This window comes from Charadrius vociferus, unplaced genomic scaffold (genome assembly GCF_000708025.1).
Source record: "Charadrius vociferus isolate BGI_N301 unplaced genomic scaffold, ASM70802v2 scaffold281, whole genome shotgun sequence".
Lineage (NCBI taxonomy): Eukaryota > Metazoa > Chordata > Aves > Charadriiformes > Charadriidae > Charadrius > Charadrius vociferus.
In genome coordinates, this window is record NW_009646633.1 from 203,369 (window position 1) to 215,637 (window position 12,269).

Genomic DNA, 12,269 nt, shown 5'->3' on the forward strand with positions numbered 1-12,269 from the left:
ATTTAAAATAGGCTTTCATTTCCCCCTTCCCCCCCAGCTGATAAAATAACCCTTTCCAGCCCAAATTCTGAAAAGTGCCCTTCATGATAGACCTATTCTAAGCAGCTTTTATACTTTGTTTTTAAAATCACCATACAAACATAAAAAGACAACATGAAACCAAAAAAAGCCATGAAAAAAATAATAATAATAATAATAAATCCTGTCATTAGCATGTGACACTGACCAAAAGTAGCCCATACTGTTTCACGAACAGTTCACAAGGACTTCTGCAGTTTCATATTCAATATTGGACAGAGGTACTAAAAAGGGCTGCCAGTCTGATCTGTTAAAGCTGGATTCTTCATCAAGCCCGGGACTGGAAAGGGTTACGATTTTTTTATTTTTTTTTTTTAAATTTTATTTTATTTTTCCTTTAGTGCTGATGATTGTTATTTCCATTTTGTTTCTCTCGTTTCCTAGATGGACTCCCCACTGAGAAGATCACCCGGAAGAAGAGTATTCAAAGGTGTCGGGCTTCCGATAACTCTGCCGTCGTCGGCGCTCGGGGGTCCCCAAAGGCTGCTGGAGTACTGGGGCACCCCACCCCAGAGCAGGTCGCTGCTGCCCTTGCCCCCCAGGCAGGGGGGGTTCCAGTGGCCGGCGTCGGCGCGCACCAAGCCGTGAGAGCTGCCGGAGGAGCCCAGGCGGGTCTGGTTGGTTCCAGTGTTGGACTGCCAGCTGGAGGTGGGCGGCAGCGGCTGGCCTTGTGCTAAGAAACGGTTGACTTCTTCTTCACCAGCGAACTCGGCCAGGATGGTAGTGTTTCCCAGGACGCACCTGGGGACGGAAGCAAAAGGCGCAGCCAGGTGAAACAAGGGGTGCGAAGGGCGCTTTCGGAATTATCGAGACGGACATAAATCCCTTTGTTCCCCAGGCCGGATCTGAGATGAAGATTTACGCCGTGTCGGCGCCCTGACAGCAATCCCAGTCTCCTGAAGAGACCTCTCTGTCCTCTTTTCTGTTTCCCTTCCTACACCCCCAGGCAAACACACAAAGCCATACGTGAGCCGACCACCTCGTTTAACTAACGTGCATCGCGGGAGGCTGAACTTATTTCAGCATGAAGATACAAGCACACCAGCATTATCGGCAGCAAATGATGCCAACAGCAACACATTTACTGTAACACGTTTTCAAAAACTATTCTCTTCACATTAATTTGTCATCAAAGAACAGATTCTAGTACTTAAATCCCGCAACAGATTCAATCATTCGCTGCATATTTTAAAATCCACTAACCAGGAAAAGAAGTCTCTCATTTATTTTTTTTTTAATAAATCTTGCAGATATATGAAATTCAGACACCTTGCACCTCAGGATGTCTGCAGCCACCACGCTCCACAGTAACTTTTTAGTGACAGCTGTTTCTAAGTCTGCGCTCAAGCCCTGGTCATGCTGCCTCCTTTCCTCACTTCTACTTTTGCATAAGTGTTGTAGCGTTTATTATTTCTGAGCACCGGGCAGTGGGACCTGTAGCAACTACAGCATTTTGCTTTACTAAAAAGATAAGATACAAAATATAGATCCATCAATGCATCACATCGTGTAGCAAAGCACACTCCCGACGATGAGGTGCGTAATTCCTCCTATTTTAAATATTCTCAGAAGAATAACGAGACTCAGAAAGATTAAAGAATCCTTCTTTTTTCAGACGTAACGAACAAGTATGCTTTCATACCTTTAAAGGTCTTATCCCATCACAATGTTTAACATTAACTCTTCGCTATACAGTTCAACTCTTCTGTGTCTAATGCTTATTCCTGCTTTTATTTAAAGATATACTTGAAACCCACTGGCTGTGTTGGGACATTTCCAACACCTGTATTCTGAAAATCAATTTGTCCTTCAATGCAACTCACCCCCCATCCTGCAGAGCTGAATGTTTTGTCTTCTCCCCGTCACATTTCCCGAAACCTCACTTTTCTTTAATAGTATGTTTAAAATTAATTTCCTCTGTATATGTTTGACAAGAATAACTGCGTGACCAATGCAATGGATGCAGAATTCTTCCAAGAGCCTACCTTTTCTTTTCTTCTACAATTTATTCTTCTTTAAAAGATCTTAGGTTGCAGAATGGAAGATCCACCTACCCGGCACTGTCTGCCTCAACCCCCTGGTTCTCTGCGTTAGTTCAGTCTCCCTGTTGACGGCGTGCAACTCTAACCACATACATTAAAAGTACACTTTCGTTGGAATTTTGTGTTTGTAATGGCTATTCCCCCTCACTGCCCGACTGCAGCCCCTGGTTTGGAACCCACCGACAAGCTGCGTTTGTGCAAATGGCCCTTGCTGAAAATCACATCGTAAGAATTTCTCCATCTCCTACGTATCTAAGTAAAGAGATGCAATCACAGTCTTTGAAAACTATGCACGCTTCATAAAATGTTAACTTACTTTCCAAAAAGTATCAATCACTGCTGCTCCTAATTTACATAGCAATAAAGCCCTCACACAACCCGAGATGGAGGGTGCGAGTGAGCTATTCTCACATCAGATCAGCGGGGATCCCAGACTGTTGGCCCTGTGATGTATTTTCCAGCGATCAGCTCCATGGGAAACAGTGGCCGATATCTCTTGGAAATCTAATACTGTCCTGTTGGCTTCCACAAATCCCATTGTATTTTACCATTGTCACCCTGCCAGCAAACCAAACACATCTATAGCTCAACCTTTTTCATTCAGAAAGGTCTGTCCTGTCCGTGCCAGCAGCGTAACTATAGTTATGCCACAACCTACGGAAAAACCCCCAAATTTAAACAGAGGCCTTCCAGATCACTGATAATGCAAGGACATTGCTATGCACACATTTAAAATAATCACTTATCTTTAAACTTGCATATTCATTTTGCCTTTGGCATCGTTTCTTTTACCTGATGCCCACATCTAAAGTGACGTAACTGAGGTGGGTCAGTTTTTCATTCCAATTGTTCTGAATGCCGCTTCATAGTATTTAATTAAGGAACGGTCAACAGTTAAAAAAGGAACACAGTCATTAATATAATTATCATTACTACAATTTCTCATAATGGGAAAGCAGCTGACACTTTACATCTGGAGTAACCATTGCTCCTAAATCTCTAAGCATAAGGAAGGTAATCAGGCCAGTGAGCTCCAAAAATTGTTTCTGCTACAATCAGTATTTTTCATTACCCTCATGCTATAACCTGTTGCTAAAGAAAACTGCTTTCCAACTTTAAGCACCTAAGTATTCTTTTGAAACGTCAGTCTTCATATTCTTAATCCTCCGTAACGTCACTGATTTTGACGCTCAAATCCTCCAGCTCTTGCGTTGTGTGCCAATTAGTCCCGTGGATTTTAAAACACCTAAGAAGCACATTTGGTTGTCATACATTTCTTTCAATTTCTTTCAGAACTCCTTTAAAAGAGGTGATGACCACAAACACATTCTTTATTTATCATCGTTTTGTCCTTTCTGTTGCTTTCTAAGCCAAAACCTTGTCTCATGCCCTCAGCTTCCTTTGGAATTCTCAGCAAAGCTCACAAATTCTTTGCAGTCTTATTCTCAGCTTCCTTTGGAAGCTGAAAAGCTCACAAATTCTTTGGAATGTGGAAAGCTCACAAATTCTTTGCAGTCTTATAGGTGACAAATCCTTATGGAGCACATTATTAATGCTGATATCTATTATCAAGTTTTGTAATCACCTCTATGAGTATCTTGCTCCCCCGTTATTTTTTCTCTCTCTCATTAGGTCATTTCCCAAATCAGATTAAACTACCTAGCGATCAGTTCCGAGTACCAGCAAATATATGCCCGAGAAAACAATTTCTGAGATAAAACTGGCTTCATAACAAAAGAAAGAGAGAGCAGAAACGTACATATGCAGAGACTTTTGGGCCTTGGCTGCTTCTTCCTTGGAACTGTATCGGACCACAGCATTCCCTTGCGTCAGGTTCAAGTGGAATGTTATCAGAGGGCCGTGTTGCAAACACAACGTCCGCAGTGTGGAACCATCAATCTGGTAAGAGGGAAGGGAGAAAAGGTTACCCATGTTTTTGCGATTTTACTTTAAACGCTTTTGAACTAAGCAAGTTTTAAAAGCTGAAGAATAAGTGAAGGTGAAAGAAAAAAAGGTTTGTCTTCCACAAGAAGAATTTAATTATAGATTTATCACTGTCTTTAAGACTTTTTAAGCATAAAATTTCCCAATGTAGGTGATACAAATGATATTTATCATCAGAAGTCCACAGAAGTTCAGAAATAAGTCAACAGAAAAACACACTGTTCATAAACATCGCTAAATTTTCCCCAAGATTAATTTGGGTATTTACATTCAAGGCTTTGTGACTTACGTTCTTGTGAACGACACTATGCGGAAGACCAGAGGATTTGACAGACTTGGGAGAAAACCAAAAAAACAACCAATAGGAAAAGCAGATTTTACATCTATGTATCTGGTTTAAAGTATCCTTCACCTCCAAGCTTACACATATGTAAATGGTGCACAATGAATGACTAATTACAGTCTTACAAGTTCGTACATGATTTGACAGCACTTCGAAAACGTAACAAATTCCCTGTAGAAGACAGACACTTGTAATAAATGCAGAATAATTATTTTCCCTTCAAATGAACCAAATGACCAGGTTGATAAATGTTCTTCTTATCTCTTAAGCGTGACAAGGCTCTTTTCATAACTCGTTATGTACAATTCTATTTACCTGGGGTGTGAGGTTTCGAAGAACCAGCCAGCTGCTTGTTCTCCCTGAGCTGTCAGTACTCCATGCAGAACCTACAATATAAATTCCACAACAAAACATTTTATCATGGTGCGGAAAGCATATTACAGGAAGAAAACTTATCTGGAATCACAACGCAGTAGAAAGTGTTATTACTACTGAAAACAAATCCTACAGCAGCTTCCTCACATCTGGATTTATTGTCTTCTTCGGAAGGAAAGGCTGCTGAACGAAAACCTGCTTTCGTTACATTTAAAAGATCTGTGGCATTTTTCACATTCCCACAATAACTATTAGAAAACTAGCGGATGCAGGTATGACACTGCAACAAACCGTATCTTCAGGTTACATCAGAATTAATCTGGAAAACATGTTTAAAAAGCAATTCAGGTGTCCGAGCTCAGACTTCTGCTTGCTATTAAAGATTTTTATAGCACTGCAGCATTCTGCTATCTCGCCAATGATAAATTGATGTATATGACTTATTCAAAACAGGTATTTCTGCACTGACAATGTTCTGATTAAAGATACAAGGACACAACCACCACCAACTGCTTTTCCAACTTCAGCCTGGTGTTTTACAATGAGAAACTGTACAGCCTTGATATTTATGAGTGGCATTTGAGAAACCGCAGTTCTTTCGTAATCACGTGCGTGACCATGCTCAGGCTCCAGAGACAATCGTGGCACCAGCAATATCTGCCCACCAGGTGGGGTTTTGGTGAAGAAAACTAATACAAAATAGATGGCAAAAAGAGGGAAGAACATTTAATTCCCAATTTAGTGAAAGCAGATTAATAGAATAGCCAGCTTCATAAAATAGGTGAAATACTTTTGAAGCTGACAGTATTTCACAAACAAACATGTGTGAGGTAGATATATTTAGATAGCCACATCCAGGGTTTCCAGTATTTGCATTTAAGCAAAACAATGACATCTATAAAAGGAGCCTGCATGAAAAAATGAAGGCATTCCCTGAGGGCTCTGCAATGCCATCAGGTCCTAAATGCTTCACACCCCTGCTCCAAAAACGTGTTCCATTTTAAATTCCATGGGCTGATTCCCTCGTGCTGAAGCCTCGTAGGCAGTCATAGATCCTACCACAAAACAAGAAACATACTGGAAAGATATTTTTAGAAATTAAGGAAATGGAAAAGAAATCCTAGTTGGAGAGTGGCAATTTGGCAGTTCCTACCTAAAATTACTAATATGACCACCTGAAAGAGGACAGCTTAATTTAAAACTTATCCTCCCTAAAATAGAGAGACATGAGCTTCATCCCCAAAACAGACACGCTCTGCTCGTATTAAACCTCAAGTTTCTGGAGCCTAATACTCAGCTATGGGGTGCCTCGCTTTTGTAACACAGTTAAAAGCAAACAATTGTAAAAAGGCATCACCGTGGTGTTAGAAAACACAGAAGCCAAGAGTACCGGAGGAGTAAGAGCTGGTCCAACCCAGGGGACTGGCACCCCACGTAGATGATGGCTTGGTGTTTGTTAAGCCCGGAGGTGGTCTCGTAGGAGCAGTAGTGTTTCTGGGTACCTTCCAGAGTTCGTGGGATAGAGAGGCTTGCGTGTGAGAGATTGGGCCAGAGGACCATGTAGACTTGATGTCTGACAATTTACCTGCAATAGAAAAAAAAAAAACCACACCACTTGTGTATTTTTAGTTAGCAACAGCTGTTAAACCAAGTAGGATGGGTAATCATCAAACTTCTGCATTGACTACTTTCTTCCAATGTTTCAGGAGAGAAAAAAAATAGCACTCCGTATCATCCAGTGATATAAATCCTGTATCCTTTGAACCTACTTACACTAGTATTTACATTTTCAAAGAATTTTGTATTAAATGAATCTCACAACACCTGCTACATATACACTTCCCTTTTTAAAATCTCCTATATTTTGCTTTCTCGTAATAGATACATGAAAAGAAGACCAGAAAATGGACTTAAGTATTTGAAATCTAATTTCATCAAAATTATAATGAAACACTTCAAGATTGTGTCTCTCAAAGGTTTAACAGAACTTAACCATTTTTTCTTACACAACTCATTTTATTTAATATAAACTAACCAGTATATCCATATGTTCTTCTGATATATTATTAAAATTCCAAAGATCAAAGACCAACAAAAACTGTCTTTCTGAATATTCAAAGTAACAGATACTCTTTTTTCCAAGTGTCTTTGAGAAAAATGAAGTCTTCAGAAGACTGGAACATATCACAATCTATCACTCTTTGTAACCTCTTACTGTTCAGTTTGTTATTTCCCTTATCAGTTTTTAAACTATCTTACTACTGTTCCTGCCAGATCAGAGTTTTAAAAAATAATACAAACCCCAAGAATAACAAATACAACTTAGCATTCAGAGCGGCAGATGAAATTGTTTCAAATTATGGATATGAAAACAAAACTCTTTATTCACCTTTAGACTTACACATCCCTGCCTTTCTTCCTTGTACCGACATACGTTGTGAAATTAAGAGCCCAATTTCCCGCTGCTACTGACGTTACCAGCACGTGTTTGACTGGAATGGATTGAAACGGTCACATCACTGCATCTTTGCCAGAGCAAATGATATTGTGATTATGCTGCCTTAATGCTGATTGCAGACAGTAAGAAAAAACTTGGCCTGACAGAGTCCAAGATGCAAAAGTCTTGTGAATTTTTCTAAAACCTGATTTGAACTGGCAGATTAAGCTTATACTGAATCAGTGCTTTGCATGAGGCAGCCATTGAGGGGTTTTTATTAGTCCTAAAGCCAAATTTACCAATTACCAAATCAGCCTCAGTTATGTACACATACTCCCCAAATTGCCTCTGTTTATCTATATCATTAACTCAATGATTTTACACTGAATCATAACAATTTAAGTGAAAGGGCAACCACTCTCCCATCTTCTTGCAAACTGTAGCAACAAAAAATAATTTGACAACAATGATGAAGACATTAACAACGGTAAAATGGGGGGAGGGAGGGGGTGAAAAATCGGAGTTCTAGAACTCGGAGCAGCTCAGCCTGCGATGTAGCACATGATACATGCACATAACCACAGATCAGATGTCGCTATGTCACTACTGCTCATGGGGTTAACACAAAGATTAGTTGACACTGCAAAAAGATAAAGAGCAAATAAAGCAGAAATGCATGGCAGATAAAAGAAAAGCAAGCCACTCCTTCCTTTTCCTTTCATTGGAGTAAAACATTTCAAACCACCCCTTTTCCTTTTGCATTCTGCAGTATGACCTGGAGGCTGCAGCTTCATTTTCATTGATTAGACACGAAAATACTAATACAATCCATACAACTGCCCCAACACATTTTTATAATGGAACAAACTGGATATTTAGGTAGCCAGTTCGCAAGCAAAGTTTCCACGATTGGCAGAGAGAGATGCTCCAGAATTTATAGCTCAATAATAAGAATGGGGTAATTATTTAGACCATCTAACAAGCTCAGCCATGTAGGGGAGCACCAGGCTTTGGATTGACTATTAAAAGACATTTAAGAGCCCCAAACCCAACCCCTCCACAGCCATGCTGAATACCTCCTTGAGGTACTACTAAACTTTTTCCCGAGCTGAAGATGGTTCACTTTTAACAGTGAGTTTATTATCAAAGATTTCTTATCAGCTTTCACTGGAAGGGTCTAATAGGGGTGGTTCTACTGAGGTCCTAGACAATAGAATATTCCTCCTCAAGGTTGCAACAGAAACGGTGATTAAGAGATCTTGATGCCAATACAGAGTGACAGCACGTGGCACCAATAAATGCATTTTTCCTTAGCACAATTCCAGGCATACCATGCAACGCTCACCACGGAAGAGCTGCCTACCTAGCACAGTCCTAAAAAAAAATACGATTCTGTCTATAGTAGCACTACTACAATAACTGGGAAAGCACTTTCTAGGGCCTTCTCTCGGAATGCGGAAGGATGCGAAAGTAGAAAGGCCGTTTTTCGTACCTGCAATGCTAGGTGCGGATGCAATGCTGCTGAAAGAGCTACTGTAGCCGGAGGCACTAAGCGGCCAGGCACTCGATGAAGGCAGCGTGGCATTCTGAGATGATGTTGGGGATGACCCTGCAGAACCAGCAGAGAAGCAACTAAGAAAGATGGGCATAATGATGTTTGGTGTGACATCGGCAAATCTATCATGTGCAAATACAAACCATGCAAGGCATTTTCCTTAATCAGCCTGGTCTCTCAAGTCTAGGAATGAAATGTTATAGAAAGCATGATAAAGTGAAGCAGAAATCTTTAGTAGAAAAGAAAAGAAAGCTGGCACAGCAGCAAATGTACTAGCGCATGTGCAGAAGTTAAAGTCTGCATTTCCTTTAAGATACGTGACTCAGAAAAATCAGTGTTAAACTGTTTAGTCTCAAGGAACAGGCTTCATTTATAAAGCTGCTTTGCCGGCTGACTTAAGCAATGGCAACTGTAGATGAGCATAGATGTACATGATAAACTAACCTCTTACCATGGGTCATTTCTCTTAAATTACTCGAGGTAAGCACTTCTCCTACATCCTAATGCCCACAAACATCTTTAGATTTTTGCAGACTTTCAGTAAAGCAAGGATGTATTTTAGCAATCTCTTCTCAAACTGATAACATTAAACGAAATAGCCTGAAACCATCTTGGTAAATCATTTACAATCTGAGGAGCTATCTAAGCATACATACAATTTCCTTACTGGCAGCAAATGAAAGAAACGGAACATAAAATAAAATATCTTCATTATAAAGACCAGAAGAGCTGGAGGTATTCTCTCTAGCCACCAACAAAATTAAGTGTATATCTTAGGTGACTTATTCCTGACATACACAGATCGACTGTGATACTGAAACATCTTTAACTGACTAATAAAAACGGGTGAGTTCTTTGGGAAAGAGCGCTGTAGTGAGGTAGAAGGGAGGAAGTTAAAGGACAACCTCATCCTTTACAGCTCAATAAAAAACGCAGGCTGCATTTTCAACTGGAACGGTGACCAACCAAACTTTACCCTATCAAGACTCGCTGCGCTCCACAGGACACACCAAAACAAGACATCGGGCTCAAGGAAAGTAACTCCATGTCAAGGCCTTCTCTGGAAAGAATCTATTCCCCAGGAAGGAGGGAGGGAATTATATTAGATTCAAAGGCCCATGTGCACACAAAGCTGAAACCGTTCCCGATGCCGAGTGGCTACGACGTTCAGCTCACAGTAGCTGATCCTGCAAAGCTTCATTAGCAAACAGAGTAAACCAAAAATCAACCCAAAAGCCTGTTTTGCCTGTTCCTAAGTGTACCGTGAAAGGATGGCATACGCCACAGCCTAGCACTCTAAATGGATTTCAGCTCTGTTAATACAATCCCTGTACTTCACGTTGCAGCATTCCAAGACACTCCAACTCTTCCTGACAGTGTGTCAGAAAAGCCCCAATCTCCTATGGAGGGGTACTGACAGCAACAGGTCATCTTACCTAGAAAACACCCACTGACATGACCATAAAGAAACAGATTCAGCAACTACATTTATTAACAAGCTAAAAAGCTAATGAGGAACGGCAGCATGCCTGGACCCCAACACTCACTGCTTTTCACAAGGTTTTGGCTCTTGAGGGCCTGTTTACTTCTGCAGAGACCACCTGTGCTGACCCTCTCTAAGTAGAGTAATTATTTCTTCACTCCACAGACAGATCACACGCCAAGAGAGCAGAGCTAATGCATACTTTCCTTCTCTAAAGAAGGACGGCCTGCAGTAGGTATCGTCTAACTCGGAGGGACAGCTCTGGGGGGGTGGGCGCTGGGCCTGAAGGGAGGATTTCTTGGGAGCGCCATATCTGAACTGGGACTGAATTACGTCTTCATACTTTTTATAACTTCAAACCATCCAGGTTGCCAGCGCCTTGAAGTACATTTGGGTCATTAAAAGTTAGTTCAACGTTACTCATGCAGACAAACACTTCATGTTCCAGGTTAAATAAAGATTGCTTTCTGGTAGGAGACAACGAAAGCCACTCACGGCAATGAGCACCCCTGCCTCCTTCCCTCACCCTTCTCATCCCTTCGCCCGAGTTAACAAACCCAGAGCCGGAAACCCGTTGCAAGCACAGTTCTGATTTACAATCTGTGCAGATATCACAGGATGTAACTACTAAAACAAACCCCACATTTGTAACCCAGGCAGGTCCCGATTATACTATGCCTGTGCATGTCGCCAGTGCTCTAACAGAGTACAGATAACTCGCCGATTTCGGCACGCTGATCACAATTAAACCAAGCCACCTTTCCCTTGATCCACTTTCAGCACACCTAGTTAACAAGTAGCATCGTCTCAACGCTTTATTGTTTTAGAGAATAAACTTTTAATCCTGGAGTAAACACTGCTAGGACAAGAGGAATGGAAATGGTGCTGGGAAATACTACTTTACTAGTCAATTCTCTATTTTTTCTTTGATTGTTTTGGGGATAAAACAGCTCCAATTTATTTTGTCGATTGGTCTTCTAACAAAGCTATAATTAATTAGTGTGACAAAAGCCCACTGCCTCTGCAATAACTGTGGAACTTTTGTATTGTGTCTTCTGAACGTTTCATAAAATGTATGTAAGAGGTTGGTCAGTACAGAGAGAAAAATCTTGTTCAAAACAGTGTTATATATTGCAAAAGCTTTCAGTGACCACAAGAGTTCATATTGCATCTCACAGAGTTTTCCAACATAAAATTATTTACATTCCCACGGAAAACCAGAAACATTTTAGTCCCGTATTTAAATCAAGTATTTCTGGATTTTCAGTGACAGTTCAGAGCAGAAGATTATTAGATTAGGATTACATGTGAAAATATACTACATCCATAATACACGGAGTCAACTTTCTGGGGAAGAAAATGAAAGTATAAACAGATGTGAAACTAATTTGTGTGTTTACCTCCACTCTTGAGAAGATAGCGATTAACATCCTGTATCGTGGTGTTTATGGTAGGGCCAGTTGGAACACTTCCAGGAGTAACATCAGGGTCATTTTCAGGATCAATATTCTGCAGTCCTTTCCATGGCACTCCTGGATGAAACTCTGTTTCAAAGATAATAAAAAGAAGAGTATATAAAGTCATTATTCTCATTCTCCAAAGTTCCTGTATATCAGAAGGCACGAGGATTCAATAAATAAAGCCAACAATATGTTTTAAAGACAGCACTTCAACACAAACGCTTTGTATTTTGTTACCTGGTGGCCAGTTTATGCTGGAGCCATTGGAAATTTTATCACTATCGGTTTTGGCACGTGACCAGCTGTGAGGAACAGCTACGGGTGGACTGGCGGGCGATTCACTGTTTTGAATCAGATCATACCGGCCATAAGAGTCATCAATGGAGGACTTTCCTGGAGGACCAATACTTAAACCTCCAGGTATAGCACCTGCAATGAATGAAATGGAAAGGCTTTGTTTAGGAGTGGGACTAATTTGGGTTATGGAATTTCATCAGTCCCTGTATTTTATCATTTTCTTTTTTTTCTTTCTCTATTACAAAGATAAAAAAG

The 12,269-nt window shown here is 40.6% G+C and overlaps 1 protein-coding gene across 1 annotated transcript in view; it reads right to left on the reverse strand.

The window, feature by feature from the left end:
• Nucleotides 1-458: 458 nt before the first annotated feature.
• TNRC6C (trinucleotide repeat containing 6C) overlaps nucleotides 459-12,269 on the reverse strand; it is a 45,191-nt gene continuing 33,380 nt past the window's right edge. Inside the window, exons 14-20 of the mRNA XM_009888692.1 lie at nucleotides 11,955-12,146; nucleotides 11,658-11,801; nucleotides 8,712-8,828; nucleotides 6,173-6,367; nucleotides 4,723-4,793; nucleotides 3,880-4,019; nucleotides 459-819 (exon numbers count right to left, since the gene is read on the reverse strand). Of these exons, the coding sequence (XP_009886994.1) occupies nucleotides 459-819; nucleotides 3,880-4,019; nucleotides 4,723-4,793; nucleotides 6,173-6,367; nucleotides 8,712-8,828; nucleotides 11,658-11,801; nucleotides 11,955-12,146 (1,220 nt within the window). The remainder of the gene's footprint in view (nucleotides 820-3,879; nucleotides 4,020-4,722; nucleotides 4,794-6,172; nucleotides 6,368-8,711; nucleotides 8,829-11,657; nucleotides 11,802-11,954; nucleotides 12,147-12,269) is intronic.